The sequence below is a fragment of the Rhipicephalus sanguineus genome, chromosome 3, assembly GCF_013339695.2.
Source record: "Rhipicephalus sanguineus isolate Rsan-2018 chromosome 3, BIME_Rsan_1.4, whole genome shotgun sequence".
Classification (NCBI taxonomy): domain Eukaryota; kingdom Metazoa; phylum Arthropoda; class Arachnida; order Ixodida; family Ixodidae; genus Rhipicephalus; species Rhipicephalus sanguineus.
Genome location: NC_051178.1, coordinates 60,633,776 through 60,650,331, shown reverse-complemented (window position 1 = coordinate 60,650,331; position 16,556 = coordinate 60,633,776). Strand labels below are relative to the sequence as shown.

The 16,556-nt window shown below is 47.0% G+C and overlaps 1 protein-coding gene across 3 annotated transcripts in view; it reads right to left on the bottom strand.

Moving 5' to 3' along the window:
- Nucleotides 1–6,884: 6,884 nt before the first annotated feature.
- Nucleotides 6,885–16,556, bottom strand: part of LOC119386667 (uncharacterized) — a 102,037-nt gene continuing 92,365 nt past the window's right edge. For all 3 annotated transcript variants that reach the window (XM_037653961.2, XM_049413209.1, XM_049413210.1), the window contains exons 5-7: nucleotides 12,674–12,730; nucleotides 11,096–11,200; nucleotides 6,885–9,232 (exon numbers count right to left, since the gene is read on the bottom strand). In XM_037653961.2, the coding sequence (XP_037509889.1) occupies nucleotides 8,956–9,232; nucleotides 11,096–11,200; nucleotides 12,674–12,730 (439 nt within the window). In that variant the 3' untranslated portion in view covers nucleotides 6,885–8,955. The remainder of the gene's footprint in view (nucleotides 9,233–11,095; nucleotides 11,201–12,673; nucleotides 12,731–16,556) is intronic.

Below are 16,556 nucleotides of genomic sequence, written 5' to 3'. Positions count from 1 at the left end.
CATACATGACCAAAAAACAACTGAACGTGCGGTTAGCCTGACGACAAACCAGGCTAACCTTTCTGGGAATTTCATTAAAGATTATTATCTCTCTCTCACTATGTGGTGGAATACGAGGTTCCCACGCAGGATGCCCGGGTTCGATTCCGGCTCGAACCCTGCGACGGACAGTGTCGGTAGCGGACAACACCGCCTCCAAAATGGGCCGTTCTTTCGAGCTCATAACAGCTTACACTAATATTTCCGAGCATGTGTGATACGGTTCAAATTTACGCAGATGAAGTGAGCCTGCCTTCCAGCTTGAAGAGCACGAGGATAAACCAAAGGGGGTTCTACTCACCCACGTTTCGCAAGCCTCATTGGGGCCCTGACTGTCGGTTAGTGAAAAAGCAAAAAAATAAGAAAAAAAAACGGCCAATATTTTATTCTTGAATGGTCACTTTCTTTTTACACCAAAAAAAGTAGTTCGCTTTGCCCTTTTCAAACTTTCGGTGCGGAATTCCGTGATTGCGTGCGTGTCCTCACCTCCCGTGCTCCTCTCCGCCCATCCGCGATACGCGTTAGCGTCGCCAACTCACTCGCGAGCGTGACTATTGGAGAAGCGGACCGGCGGGTGCCGCGATCATCGTCCCACGCGCCTGTGTGGGCGCGCCAGCAGGCGCTGCATGGATGCGGAAGCACACGTTCCGCGGCGTTTTCGCGCTCCAGCGCCGGCGTTGATTTCGCTGCCGCGCCGCTGTCGACGCACGCCGATGCGAGAGCCTCGCACAGCGAGCTCGCAACCCCCTCCTTAATCTGGATACAGGCCGGGAAGGGTTCTGATTTTGGGGTGAAACGAGCGAATTTGAGATGCGTTCGCGAACTGCAATAGCTGTTATTTTGCGTATATTTCTTTTGTGTGTGTGTGTGCTTTCTATATCCGTTTTTCATAAGCCCCCACCATACAGACCTTCGGTATGTCTCCTGCTTCCGTGTAGTTTTTCAGGGACACCACGCGGGATGCAGCCCCATGAGTGATGTTTCAGTAACCCCCTCCGTCACGTGACCACGTGGCACGGATCTGCAGCCCGTTTGTTCTCGCTGCCTGAGTCGCGATGCGTGAACTCAGCTCACATGGTGCCATCATTTTGTCGGCAGCTCTAGAAGCAAGAAGGACCGCGACACAAGTAAAAAATGCAAGCGGCCTGCTGGTGTCGCCGAAAGAAGGATGCAAGGGGAAAAATAGACGGGTTCCTTGCTCACCCTTTTCGTCCTTCCGCTTCACTTTGCGCTAAAGAGGCGCACTCTTATTTTTCTGTCGCTTTTGGGGGGAAAACTAGGAGTTTGGAATCCAGAAAACGCAAAATTTTCTCTCAAGCTCCGATGTTTGATGAGCCGTGAAACAAACTGACGTACAATACTTCCTACGATCTGCAGCGGCTATCACTACAGTGTTCCTGGCTTATCCGAGGTGGCAATCGCGAGGGCGCGATGTTTTTTTCTGAGCCTGCCATTATCTGAAAGCGATGGCTGCAAGCGAAGTAAATGCGCTAAGCTTTGTGCAGACGCAGATTTAGTCCCCTAAATGCCACGTTTGTGCGGATGATTTATTTGATCGAACAACCTATGTCTCAATGAGGAACAGGCAGTCAGTAACGTGACGGTGTTCAGCACTTTTGTAACTGAAAGAAATGTCCCTGCATTGAAGATTAATAAAAAAAATTCAGAGCCCTTCCAATATGTGATGATTGAATACCAGCGAAGCTGCTTGTTTTGTGTAATTCAGTTAAATTTTCACCCTTTTATTTATTTATTTATCTTTCACTCTGTTATTTATTTATTTTTGGGAGTTGATCCAGTACAGTAGGGGAGTGAGGGGAAGGGGGGAGGGGGGGGAGGGGGGCTTCCAAACAGATTCACGACTGACTCCCGTTGAAATCTTGCCGTGGCTACCAGGAAGCGCTCGTCTGGGCTGTAACCAACTCGCCGACGGGAATTTTCGGCTTCGAGTTACTGGGGATCCTGGAGGCCGATGCCTTTCGCTCATCGTCGTTGGGCTGATCCTCGTCAGTCATTTCAGCCCGGTGGCGTATATTGGACTGACGTTTCCGTTGGCGCTGGTGCTCCAGTTTGCGCGGCGTGATAACACCATCTCTCCAAGACGGCGCGAAACGCGCGCACGTGAATGGCGTAGCGTGGGTTTCGCACCACCTCTAATAGATGGTGGGACCACGCTGAGCACCTGTCTAAGCACCAGCGGTGACAGAAACGTCAGTCCATTGGTTTGTTTTCGTCAGCATCTCTAACACATTTCCCCCCACCCCCGATCTTAGCCATAGATTCACCGTAGAATCCTTCAGATGACAACAGCCCAGTGAACGGTTTCTTTAGTTCATGGGGTTTGAACTGGTCTCTGAGGCAGTTCCTTTAGTTCATGGGGTTTAACGTCATAAAGCGACAAAGGCTATGAGAAACGCCGTAGTGGAGGTCTTCGGATAATTTCGACTATCTGCGGTTATTTAACGAGTACTGAAGTCGCACAGTACACTGTAGCTTTTAGCCCACATCGAAATGCGACCGCCGCGATCGGGATCAACCCGTGTATTTTGGGACAGCATCCGAGCGCCATTAACAACTATAGGCCACCGCAGTGGCCTCTTGAGGACTATATAAGATGGTAAAGTATCACGCAAGAACAATACCACATATTCTTTATCATGATTCCCGGAGTGTACAAACAACTTCGACAAGTGGCAGGAGCAGGGTTGCCGTTGGTGGCGACTTTGCGCCAAATTGCTGCATTACGGCAACCTGCTGTAATGCAGGTTGCCGTTGGCAACGCCACCAACGGCAACCCTGCTGCATTACGACCCCGTCTGGCGAGGAAAATTGCAAGTTGGATCCACGGCTACTTTCTGGCTACGTTTGAACTTCCGTTTTAGCGCATTAAGTAGCCAATTTTCTTATTATTTGCTGAAAATGTACACTGTTTCCAAGCTTTACTGTCCACCAGTGTCAGCCTTTGCTCGCGCGTCCTCAGGCAGGTGCACATCGAGGCATACCAACGCAGAGCGCGGCGCATCTGCAAAGACCGAACGCCGAAGTTGCGTGCATGTTGGCAAACGCGTGGCTAGCACGCTGTGCACACTGCCCGCCATCCATGCTGATCCTACTATCAAGTTTCTCATGCGAAAACGCGTATTCTCGTGTGAACTTGATAAAAAGAGAGATCCACAACAGCGTGAGGCTGGGCTGTTCATCTTCAACGAGATTTCACTCTCTGAAACTAGACTGGTGTTATGTAAAATCTAATGGTCAAATTCGGTCCGGGGTTTTAAGGAAAACTGCTTCAACACTTAATGTTCCTATTGACTTGGTTGAAATGTCCCAGAATTACTCTGTACCTGCCAAGAACTCTATTCTACAAACTGTTTGCAGGCGCACTGCATTTATTATAATTTATTCATTTATTTGCAACTCATCTAAGCCAAGACCAAACAAGGGGGAAAATTTGTATTGTCTTGTTATTCAATATGGTATTATTTATTGCTAATAATAAACACTCGACTCCGCTTCTGTTCTATTTGGCTACAAATCTGGCGGCAAAACCAAATGGCATGGCTACTTTGGCTACTCTTAGCGTTAGTTCTGGCTCTTTTTCAAGTCCTCCCAACGGCAACCCTGGAGAGGTGACTTCAGCGATTCCCCTGCCTCTGAATTCTTCTACCACGAGAGCATCAATCTCCGATCATATTGTTTGTATCTTTTGATTTCATCAAATGGTTGCCATCACCCACTATGAGGATGTACAAGCCAGCGATAACAGGAGGGTTGGAAAGGGAGCAGGAATTCTCGGAAGAAGCGCTGCAATAGGAGCCAGTTGGTAATAAGCGCTGTAACTTATGGACGAAGGTGGGCACATACAGCACGAAGCGTATTGTGTTAACGCGCTGTGTTTTGTGCGCCAACCTAAGTTACAACACTGGTACCCAAGACTAGGACGAATTCGGCGATACCGTACCGGGGCTCTTTGAAATGTATGAGAGGTGTATTTACAGACTAAAGTAGGTACAGTCAAAATACCAAGCGTGGCTGACTAGCACAATCGCACACCAGCCAGCTTCTTTCTAGCTTCTTCTTGCTCCATTCATGTTTCATCTTTACGGGACAATACCAACATTTATTTATAAAATTAAAGTGGGAACTTCGAAAAAGGTGTATGTATTATATTTGTGATATCTAAATGGTAATTATGAACGTATGGAAACCCCCATAGAACTTCTGTTAGCAAAATGATAAATTCTTCCAGGAGTGCTTTTTAAAATCTACTCGCTACTGAGATAGGGATAATCTGTTGAACTATATGGGCGTTCGCCGCGGAAGCTGGATTTCTTCGTTTCCGCGAGAATTTCGTTCTTGAGGGCTTTCGTTAATGGGGGATTTAACTGTACCATGTGGATACAAGTATGTAATTAATGAAAAGAGAAAAATGTCTTGCATAATGGAAATAATAATACCTAGGGTTTTACGCGCCAAAACCACCATATGATTACGAGGCACGCCGTAGTGGAGAGCTTCGAAAATTTCGACCATCTGGTGTTCTTTAACGTGCACTGACATCACACAGTACACGAGCTTCTACCATTTCGCCTCCACCGAAATGCGACCGCCGCGTCCGGGATCGAACCCGCGACCTTCGGATCAGCAGCCGAGGCCCGTAACTACTGTACCACTGAGGCGGACTGCATAATTGAAAGTGACAGTTTTAGAGACAACTTAAGCAAAAGTGGATAGATGTTGGTTGAATAGTGGTGGACTGATAACTCACCTGAAAAGACGGATTCGTGCCCTCAGCAGCAGCAGGGTCTTCAACATAGTCATCGTCGTCATGACCGCCTTTCTTTGGAGGATGAGTCTCTGGCACGTTATTATTGTGGGTGCGTCGCAGGTCACATCTCAAGGTTTCCGTTGCTGGCTTAGCATACTGCTTACGACATTTATTCCACTTGGCAGTCTTCGTTTTGGAGTCTCCTGTGAACTTCGTCCACACAGCGCTTCTCTTCCGATTGCTTGGATTTACAGCATGGAAAAGCGAGCACTATATACACCAATATTTATTAAAAACCGTGCACTGAACGTGAATTTCGACCATCATGATTTCGCCGACGGCTAACCAGCACACAATAGAAAGAAGGGCGCGAGGCGGTGAAGGCAGTAGACTGCAAGCCGGAGGGAAGTGGACAAGTGCATTTCTGCCTCTTTGTGGTGGGGCCACCTCCGGCCAGGTCTTTTCGAAGAGAACTAAAAGCGAAGCTTTTAGTTGCCTTCGAAATGGTTTACTAAAGTGCCAAAACTGTCGCATTGGCCAGGCCTTGAATAGTTGGGGATGGCTTGGAGATGAGCGCCGTTGGCTATCGAGATCAGGGCGAGTTCATTTCTGTACCTATTAGGGTGGGTCTTGTCACGACCGTATCTAGAATTCATCATTGAAGGCGACATTGTGCGTGAACCTTTCAGTCAGAAGGTTTCTCCAAGGATCGGTGCTTCGACGGAGGCACGAAGTGCCGCATTTTCCTGGAGGGGGCTCAGGCACGCGTGGTCGAGCGAGCCAGGAATGCCGCCGTGGACGGGTTCCGAAGAACACGACGGGGCAGTCGCGGACACCCCTTCCTTGTGTGGTGTTAGCGCGATATGGCACCGCTGGAAACGTTCACATCGAACCACTGCATTTTTCGCTCGAACGCAGAGATAAAAGTTTGCACGTGATCAAGACGACTGCTGCCATCTCCTCCGAAGTCGACAACCCCCCCTCCCCCTCCTTCGAACTCTTTCTCCTCGCCGGGAGTTCTCGGGATCAGGTCACTCCAAGTGTGGGACTCCTGCGTTGGCATTGTGCAGGGCGGTTGCGGCCCAATTGGACATGGTCCTCGACCATGCCCCTCATCAGGTGTATTGTGTGGTCCTTTACCCTTTCTCGCTGGCGGGGCACTGAGACGGCAAGACACCGGATTGGCGGGAGCTGCTGTCATCGCTTCCCGAGTGTCTGTGTTTGCGAACGAGGGGCTATAAAAGCCGAAGACTTTTGTAAAAAGTTCATTCCTTCTCTCTCATGTAACTACGTAAATAAATAAATCTCTGTTCTCTTTTAAGAACGCTTCCCCTCTATGCAAAAGTTATACGATGGGTCTGATAACGGAGGCCAGCTACCAATATGGAGACCCATCGGACCTGAGTCCCAACAGACGCTTCCGGCTCCGATCTCATTCTATGAGTGTACTAACATGCGCTCTAGTGGTTAATAAGAGATGCGCTCGATATCTGCGTCTCGACGTCACTCGCGATCACGCGCTCTGGCCAAGGGGAGGAGTTGGGTGGTGGTGGTGCTGTAATCGATTAATCGAACAGCTTTATTCAATTAATCGGTTAAATGAGAGACGGTCATCGATGACAATTAATCGTTTGGCGCCGTAATTTTAATCGATTAATGGTTCCTCGATTTTACCATCCCCAGGATTGCGCCACCACACAGCAGCGGTGCGGCGAAGCACTACGCCAAAGCACTCAGCGGATCGCGCACGAGTGGGAAGCGTAACATCTTTACTCGTTCTCGGCGCACACTGAGAACTGTGCCCCCCCATTCGTGAAACTAAGCGTGTAGCAACCTACAGGGCTGCCAAACACACAACGGACTCGTACCGAGGTGCTCGGCGCAAAAGTGGTTGTGCATGTCAACGTAGGTGCATCCACGTAGAAGTCTGTCATGCCGGCCCAATTGCAGCATACACTGTGCAAATTAATATATATGTAATTACTATGAAAACACGTTTCGCTTTTGTATTCTGAAATATTCTTATGAAAGAGCGATTAACAACCAGTTTCAATAAAGATATAAGTGCGCATCCTACACATTTATTTCAGATTGATTCCGGCTGTTGTGACGTGTGCCATCCGCAGATATCGCCAGTAGAACATGCATTCTCAGTACTGCAACGCTGCAGAAAACGTAAAATCATGTATGGCACTCATAAAACAATGTTGCCATCTGGACTATACGTTCAGGCATATCTGTTGGGTTTTGTTATTGCTGAAGTATTATGGTGTATGTTTGTCGCCAAACCGGGTTTCCTGAGGTAGTACAAATGTGAGTGCCCGTGTCGGCGACGCAGAACTTGGAGAATCAGACAGGTCTCATTGCAGTAACAAATTATTTTCACCTGAGCTGTTCATGTAAATTTACGGCACCGGCGTTAATTTAATGTGTAGGGGTAATCATCGTGGTGCTCTAAAAATTGACGATTATAAACTGCGCGTACATGCAACCTCACTAGATATTACTACAAGCTTTCGGAAACCCTGTATAAGCAAAAGCCGTTGTGTGTGCCAGAATACGGTACGTGGTGAGACGCTCTATTATCAGATTCGCAATCGTTTATTATCCGTGGAACATCTTTGGTGCCGTTTTGTATTGAAAACAGCCGCAATGAATTGGACGTCGTAAACCTTGATTCAAACAAGAAATTGCGTGTTTGTAGTGAATTCTAAAATTTGTTCCGAGGTGCCATTGCGATGACGTCGTAGGCAGCCTACCGGTTATTTACATGGTACGCTCAAGAACAGCAGTAAAATACACCGCAAACATTTCTAAAAAGAATGGAACACATGACATCAACGTCCCCGAACTGACAGAGTATTGTGGGGATGTCTCACAAAAGTGGAGCCTCTACGTAAAAAACAGTGTAAACTAGATTTGTTTTGTATGGTACACAACGTCTGAGTACCTCTGTAGCAACTTGCACCTTTAAGGCCGAACCACATGTGGCGTTTTTGCCAGCGTCTTTCCGGCGTTTCGTTCCCCGGCGTCACTCGGCGTCGATGCTAGCGTTGACGGTGGCCGACACCTCCACCTTAGGACGTCCCAGACATCTGCAGGATCGGAGATGACGCCGGAAGCAGTTCGGTGGACACAGAACCAATCAGCGCGCGGCTGCCAGCGACTTCAACCTACGTAATGGCATCGTCAATGCGGCCAAAATGGCTGCCGCCCGCCTCGGATCTATTAAGTCATCGCCTTGCACTGTGCGGCCCGCAAGTTCTCAACTGACGCTTGTATTTGACTTAGCTTGTTCCCTGGAAGCTTCGACAGCAAAGCGCTCGTGACATCTTTAAACTGCTTCCGAGAGCCATACTCAAGTTCATCGGTAGGCTTAGCAGGAATGAGTGTATTGCCCGAATACGTGGCGACAAAGATGTCGGACAACTTCAAGCTCAGAGGCCATATATTACTAGCTTGTGGTCTTCTTAGTCTCAGTAGTTGGCGCTACGAGTAAAATAAAGGAAGATAGCCCTTTCGGCAGCACTGTGACTGGTTTTTCGCACTGCAAAACTGCAAATGAGGCATAAAAGCTATAATCAGCAATATTTCTTGTTGGTCCATGGACGACAACTGCACATTGCTTTGCCAGTTTTAAGGTTTATTCCCTTTGTTCACAATGTGCGACGCTGGCCTTGCGCTGGCCTCAGCGCTTCTGATGTGGTTCGTCGCCCTCTTTGGCGGCGTTTATGTGACGACGCCGAGAGACGCAGCGCCAGATAACGCCGGCAAAAACACTGCATGTGGTTCGGCCTTTAAGCTACACCACAGATAGTCGCCGTCCATATTGGACCTTGCTTCCATGCTTTCAGAAACAACAAAGCTTAATATCTCTGCCAATAACGCAGGTCAATAACCGAGCAGCACACACGCTTTCACCACATCATCACTCCACAAGAGTACGAACGAGGCGAAAGAAAGTTTTGTGGATGTCACATTAGGATATCCGCCACAGTTCTACGCCGCCGCGCAGCTTGCAATGACGACGCAATAATCCAGTTGCGCTCAGATTATTCATCATGTCCCTTTAGCAGATGAAAACGAAGTCAAACGCACTTAAGCACATACACTACAAGGATCACCACGTTCATCAGTCAGATCTCTCGTCACACACCGAATTCCAGCAGGATGGCGCTGATGCGGTGCAGTACCTGCGGCAGCGCTACGTCGTCCAGACGACGCAACCTGGCAGCGATCGACAGTGCGTGGTCGTGGCACTCGTCCCGAGAGGTATCCTGTCGCTGGGGTGTCGTCGAGGATCCCGGCTTCATGGCCACCAAATGCCTCATGCAAGTGTCCAGGCTTTTCTGCAGCGATGCCTCTTGAGCCCGCAATGTACTGTCGTCGTCATCGTCAAAATCTAGATCTCGGCGCCGCTGCCTCCTGGAAAGGAGATTAGCGCTGGTTACTTACAACAGCAAATTGCAGAGCCATATAACCAACATCTACGCAGCTTCGAATCCGAGAACTCCTTTAAAATTTCGGGCAGCTCACTGTATTTGCTGCCACTGGTAAGTAAAGCACAGAGCTTATTCTTTTCTTCTGAGGTTTCAGTAGTAGACCTTTCAACTGTTACTTTCACTAAAATTTTGCAAAAGTGACAGCTTTGTTCACATAGTTCAATAAACACCATAGCATATCTAACTGTCTTCTTAGCAAGAAATGTCATGGTGCATGGTCATACGCATACTAACACCTTATATCTGTGTGACAGTGATTGGTTCTCGCGAGCAGCTTGTAAAATTAGAAATGACCTTCCGGTGTTTCACGTGTCAAAACCACCATATGATTATTAAGCAAACCATAGATTGGGACTGCAGATTACGTTTGACCAATTTGTCAGATTAAGTTTGATCACCTTGCCTCTAAATTAGAGCACATAAGTGGTCCTGCATTTCACGCGTATCAAAATTCGACTGCCATGGACGTACGCGGAATCAAACCCGCGTTCTCGAATTAAGCTCGTCAAACCCACCGGATGTCTATTGATATTAGGTTTGTTGGTGCTCTAAATGCTTTAACAAAAAAAGTGCGCAGCTTGCGCTAGCAGCGCAAGACTAGAACCAATAGCGGAGCTAGTGTTCGACCTAGCTAAGTTTTTGCTAGTAGTAATCAGTATGGCTAGACTTGGATATTCTTGTCCAGTCTCAGTCGGCTCCCCGCAATGCGCACGCGTCACGTGGTTTCGGCTGGAACATGCATCGTGACTACTTACATCATGTTACGTGATTTTAGTCACGCGACTAGTTCTTACATGATGTTACATAATTTTCTTAACGTGTTGTTACGTGATGATACCTGATTACAGCGAAAAGCTTGAAGAGCTCCACTTTTAAAAATGTTAGTGTGGTTTGTTTATGCTTCACATGGTAACATTTCTAGGTGGCTTGCGCTAAAGCGTTCACTAAGAGCTTTAACCTTTTTCTGAAAGTAACGAAGCGACTTCATGGCCATTACACATTATTTTTTTTCAAGGAAGCACTACAAGCAATGACAACTAAGACTTGTTTTGAACAATTTATCCCTTTTTTATTTTACTTATCCCTATTTCTACAACGGTCGCTATGGCTGGTAGAGGCGAGTCTTCCGCTCGCTGCTACGGCAAGACCTCCAAACCGACATTGGTTATTTCCGACATCGAACCCTGTAGCGTCCGGCTTAACAGTGTTTCCTCATAGATTTCCACTGGAATTAATGGCTACACTTTTTTTATCTGGGCGCATAGGAGCTCTTTGACCGACAACTTATTGGCTAGCAGGGACATCAATAATGTCACTTTCTTAATTCATGTAAGCTTGAACGATTAGTCGCGGTAGAAGAGATTAGTCAAGATGAATGCGTTATGCGATCAATGTGAATGTTCATCCATGAATTTTCAGGGAGACCTAATGGGCATCGCCAGAACAACAAGCTGCACTCTAAAGTGCGTCTTCGGTGAAATTTTGCCTTTATAGGTTACTTTTACACAAGCGTGCTTTAGCCGAGCAATCTTGTTAGGCACTTTTGAAGAAGAACATGTCAGAGTACGAATGGTCACCTTGGTCAGTCTATTCTCATCGCAACTTGCTGCCAACTTTGCCATATTATTGCTGTGATATTACCAAGGACCGAGTGCATCACATTAACGCTTAAAAGACTGAGAACTATGTCAGGCAATATGTGAAACTGCACACTGCCGGATTCTAAATTACTGCTTCCTTATACATGCTGCGAATATTCATATGTGTGTTTATATAACTGGCTCACCGAGTTGCTGCGCCTCCGACTTCTGGAGAAGACATAACCTCATTCCTATGCAAGTCAACAGCGTCCGTGTCACGGCTGTTCTCTAGAGTCATTCCGATGGTTGTCCTGCGTTCGGAACAAGCGTCAGAGAGTCATTAAGTTCCTTAGAAAAAAATAGAACTATATTGGACAGGTGACGGTGTTCAGCAAGAGTGACAGAGAAAGTGTCAAGGTGTGGAACGCGGTCAGAAACAGCACCAGAATTAGGCGTTGTCATAAAATTAGCTAGTTTGCGGTCATAGAAATGAATCAGCTAGTGCAACAATGTGGCAATTGGAGATTGTGAGGAGAAATACGTCCTGCATATAACACAAAAGGGGCTGACGATTGATAACATCGATGGTTACATGCCACAGACCCATGCGTCCAAGTAGGAGAGATATCGTATACCAAGCGGGCTAATTACCAGCGCTGAATGGCGTTACGTCACATTATGTGGTTTCTACTGAGTCTCATTTGATGGTTCTTGTACTTAAAAAAAACTTGGAGGCCTTCAAAAGTAAAGCGCTATAGTGTAGTCGGATCGTGTACGCATCGTCTTCTCAATCGCTAGCCTCGCTTCGCTTCTCGGTGGAGACCTAAAACGTACCGCAACGAAAGGAACGTCCGTGCACCTGTAAATTGGCTCTTTCAAACTTCTTAGAATACCTATCTAAGTATAGTTGCGAAGTGCCCACTACGACATAACTCTGCTTTCTGCGAGTTGGCCAATTACCCACTACGCATCCGTAAGGCAACACGCGCACCTGTGCAGCTGCACACGTTGTTGATGCTGTTGTAGATAACGATAATTAACTATGCTAGTGTATCTTGTAGCTGGTGGGCCTTTAACCAAACCGCTCGTTCCGCAATTGCCACGCTTCTGCCACGCAATATTACATGTGTTAATGACACTCCTCCCACTGTATAACGTTCGTCTAGTGTTTTTTTCCCGAAGCGAGTTCCAGCACGGGCGTGGTTCCGTGGTAGAACACCGGCTTACCTCGAATACGGCCTGGGTTCGATTCACACTCGAACCGAAGATTTCTTTATTTCCATCTATCTCGAATTTTCGCTCACGGACAACGCTGTTTTTCGCTCGCAACCAACAACGCCGACAGCGGAATTTCAGCAAAACGAGCTATCTAACGCTAAAAAAAATATAGCAGCGCATTTGAACGATCTCATTAGCTCATAAGAGAGATCACTGGTATAGCAGAAGTCTTAGTGCACACCGACATCACATCCTGTACAGCTGGAGAACAAAAAACGTAGAAAAAGTGCCCTTAGTCGAGTGAATCAGATACAACCAGACCGGAAACGTTAAGATGAATAACGCTCTGGCAAGTGAAAAAAAAAGTAACGAAAACCAAGGACAGATCTTTGTAAGCAGATTATGTATCGCTGATGCAAACTGGAGGTATCCATTAGACAAGAAAATTTGGTTTCTGTTTCACAGACAGGAACACTTTCGTCAGTGTAATGCCTGGCCTTTCGGCACAGAGAAGCATTCGACGTGCAGCGTGGTCAAAGTGTTCAATGCCTTGCAAAGTCACTTACGTCTCAGTCGTGATGCTTGGGTCGCCATCTTGAGAAGTCCCAGCGTCAATTGTCACCCTGCAATGACAAATGGGTGCAACGAGAGCATAAATCAAAGCTATGCAAAGGAGAAAGCAAAGAGCGTCTAATCGCCCTCGTACCTCAACGCAGCAAACTGACCTATGAATACACTGAATCGCTTAACCGCCCAAAATGTGAGCTTCTTCGCATTTTGAAAAAGTTAAAGCAACATTGAACTTCAACCGGTCCTCTTAAGTCGTACATTTAGCAATGCATCGAAAGAGTAAGTTCCATACACATATGGACAGTGAGAGTAAATTACAAGTCCAGTCCACGGTCACGGTGAATTTCTTAACACAACGTCTTCTTTGGCGACTACCTGCGGATTTGGAGCACGTGGGAACTGAGTATCACAGCTCTTAGTCAAAAACGGTCCTTTCAAATCTCCAGAGCGTCGTGGCGAGTCGCGATAAATATAAAAATGCAGGTGTTATAGCGACAAACGCTGAGAGTTAGTTGACCAGTAGGTAAATTTAACGGTACGGACATTGTCAGTGCCAATACAGTCGAAAATAAACACGACTGCACCACTGCCAGCACTATTTCCTGGATCGGCCTAGCTTGTTTAGTCGCTTGTTAAAAAAATTTCATGTTGTCGACCGAGATGCGAGGTATCTTGTTGGTTAAATAAGGAACGTAAATGCCCTAATGGAAGTGGCTTTTAGTGTTTTTGCACAGGAAAAAACAGAACTTCGCGGCAGAACGCTATGCTTTCGTAGTTGGTAAGGTTTCCATTTGCAGCAAGCAAACCACTGTTCTGAGAAGTGACCACTTGGTCACGCTCAGGTGCCAACATGTGCATACGCTTCATATAGAGAAAATTGCATATTTTAAGATTTTTGGGCTTCACCACATCATACACAGTGTGATTTACCAATAACACGTGCAAAATTACACATTTCTAAAACGCTAAACGCGTTCAGAATGCCTTCCTTTGCATGTAAATTAACATAAGCTCCGTGAAGAACGACTGAAGTCGCAGTAATGTATGACGTGAGCAGAATTCACCGTGGGCAGGTGACATAATTGCATATAAAGAACCATCTAAGCGTATCACTGTGAGCACATGACGTAATTACATATGAAGAACCATTAAAGTTATCAGCTTGGCGAATTAACAGGGTTGTTACAACGCACTGCGCTAATTTGGACAGAAGAGAAGAATTAAGAGACAAAGACGCTACTCCTCGCGGACATAGATAATATAACCCCGCGGCAATGATGCCGCTGTGTTACTTTGTAGAATCATCTTGCATCGAGTCGCACCACAGGTCACAAAGCAAGCAAACAAGGGCAATATCGAGCTCTGGGCTCGTGCTGATGTGTCAGTGCTTCACATTTAAAAAGCTGCCCTGCCATAAACACGAGATACAAAACACAATGTTCAAAGTTACTTGAACCACTCATGTGACAAGAAGTATACAAAACACAATGCTCAAAATTGCTTGAACCACTCAAGTGACAAGAAGTGACATTCAAGACAAGTGGTGTCAATGGCAAAATCAGCACGCCATGACATCGAGCAATCACTAAAGCGCGTCATCACGTCGGAAAGCTTCCTCAAAGCAAGATAATGAGCAAAAGAGAATATTCCAAGCAGACGAAAAAGGAGAAACACTGGCCGAGGTTCGCACATCGCGCATTCCCTATTGCAAAAACCAGCGTCGTTCCAGTACCCCAAGCGTGATACCAGTACGTTTTTTGGCACTGGGTCGCACTGGGAACACTGGTATACGCTCGGATTTACTGGGACTCCAGTGAACGCACTGGGAAAGAGCTGGGTGGCACTGGTATCGGCACTGGCTTTGCCGCTGTGACGCTGGCGCTCACTGGGAAGCGCTGGAATTCTCACTGGCATGTGCTGGCACATACTGGAGCCTGTACTGTTTCTGCCAGTGCCGCGCGCTGCTTTCAGTATTGTGCGCGGCGGAATGTTTTGGTATGATTCAATATCGAATGTTTGATTCAATGGTACCGCCAGATGCTATCCTAACGGGTCCCAAACATGTGTCACAAATTCTGGCGGCAGAGAAAGACGATGAGATGCGCACTATTGATATACGTGATAAGTGAAATCACGGTCAATTTTAATGTTTCCCTGTCGAATGTGGAGAACAATATGTTAATAACCAAGAGCATCCAGCGATGATCATTTTTCTTTCTAGCATGCTTTATTTTATTCATGCAGTGCCAATAGCGTCGTTTTGCGGAGCATATAGCAGCAATGAATACACATTTTGTGCATGCCGCGCATCTATATCAGTTTTGCATCCGTGATGTGTTGCGGTAATGACTTCATATTGTAACGTTTATAAGTCTCGAGGCGTCGGTCCGAACATACAGAGCAAATCGTTACATCGCCGTGCAGTTGGCAAGAAGTAAATGAGCTCTGGCTTCGCGACCTCTCCCAACGGAGGCCAGAAAAAGAGCCGTCGTTCGATATCGCCACACCGGAAACGCATCTCGGTCAATTCGTGCACTTCCACTTACTTCACCTATACGTTAGGTAACAGTTAAAAAGGTTCCGAGGCCGAAATGCAGAAACCTCAACCATCGCAACTCATCTGCGCCGAGATCGGTCCTACCCAGTGCGGCTCCCAGCGAGCGTTCGGCCTAGCGTACCGGCCGAGTCCGTGTACATGCCACCGGCGCTTCTTGGTTTAAGCACACGCAATTCCAACGTGTAAGAATTACTGTAAAGTATAGTCTGGACATCCGTTAATTTAAAATAACCGTTTTTTCTTGCGTACGGTGTGCGCACAAGGAGCGATGACCATCGATGCGACTCGCTTTCAGCAACGAACGCAGGCTCACCGAAAGCAGCCGGCCGCACTCGCCGGTACTTCTCTGACTCATACGTCAAAACATATACGTGTCAACTGGTACGCGTTAGTGAACTAACGCACCGGCATCTTTTTTCAACAAATTGCATTTGTTTTTGCTGAGCGGTTTTATAGTTGTAGTGATCGATAGAACTGCAATCAGAATACAGGCACGCCTGCTCCGCAATAATATTGTCGCTCGCGCGAGAAAACTACCCCGTATGAATTCATGTAGGCGCGTGTTTATCGAATCGTAAAGCTTCTGTACAAGTTGATCAGTAGCAAGGGCGAGAAACGGCTATTAAAAATTGACAGTAACAGCCGTCAAACTGTACCCTGTTCCTCGGTCCATTTGATATTTTTCGGAGTTAAGACGGGAATTCTTAAAGACACTTAGCACTCTTCCCATTTTGGGCATTTCATTCGTTGCCGCCAAACCTTTGGGTGTATCTAATAAAGAAGCAAGCTTGATTTTGAAAGGAAGATCGCGTCTTCCGTGAATACGCGACAACAAAATATGAAAGGAAACGCTGTCTTACTGTATTGACTAGCCCTTTTACGGAAGCGCCGACAGGTTTCAGGTGCGCCGTCGCCGAACATCGAAACACAACGGAAATTGTCGGCGGTCACGATCGAGGAGGCCTGGTGGGGGTTCAAGAGAAGCCTCACCGTCGGCGGTGACCTATACAAGTGATCACAAGGGACAGTAAGCATACTGTTGGTAGACATCATGGCGCAGTCCGAGCGACTCAATTTTGCAACATTGAATGTTCGTGGCCTTAGGTCTTTCCAGAAACAGGCTCAGCTCCGCAAGCTTTTTACAAGGAAACGACTCGATTTTGTCGCCATCCAGGAGACAAAGATCGAGAGTGACGAAGACACTGAGAAGGCCCTACGGCCCTTCCTGTCCGACTATAACGTTTGCGTTTCACACGCAAAGGGTCTGTCTGCGGGCTGCTGGTTGTTTCTGAGAAAGAGTCTACCCTGTACAGCAATTACTA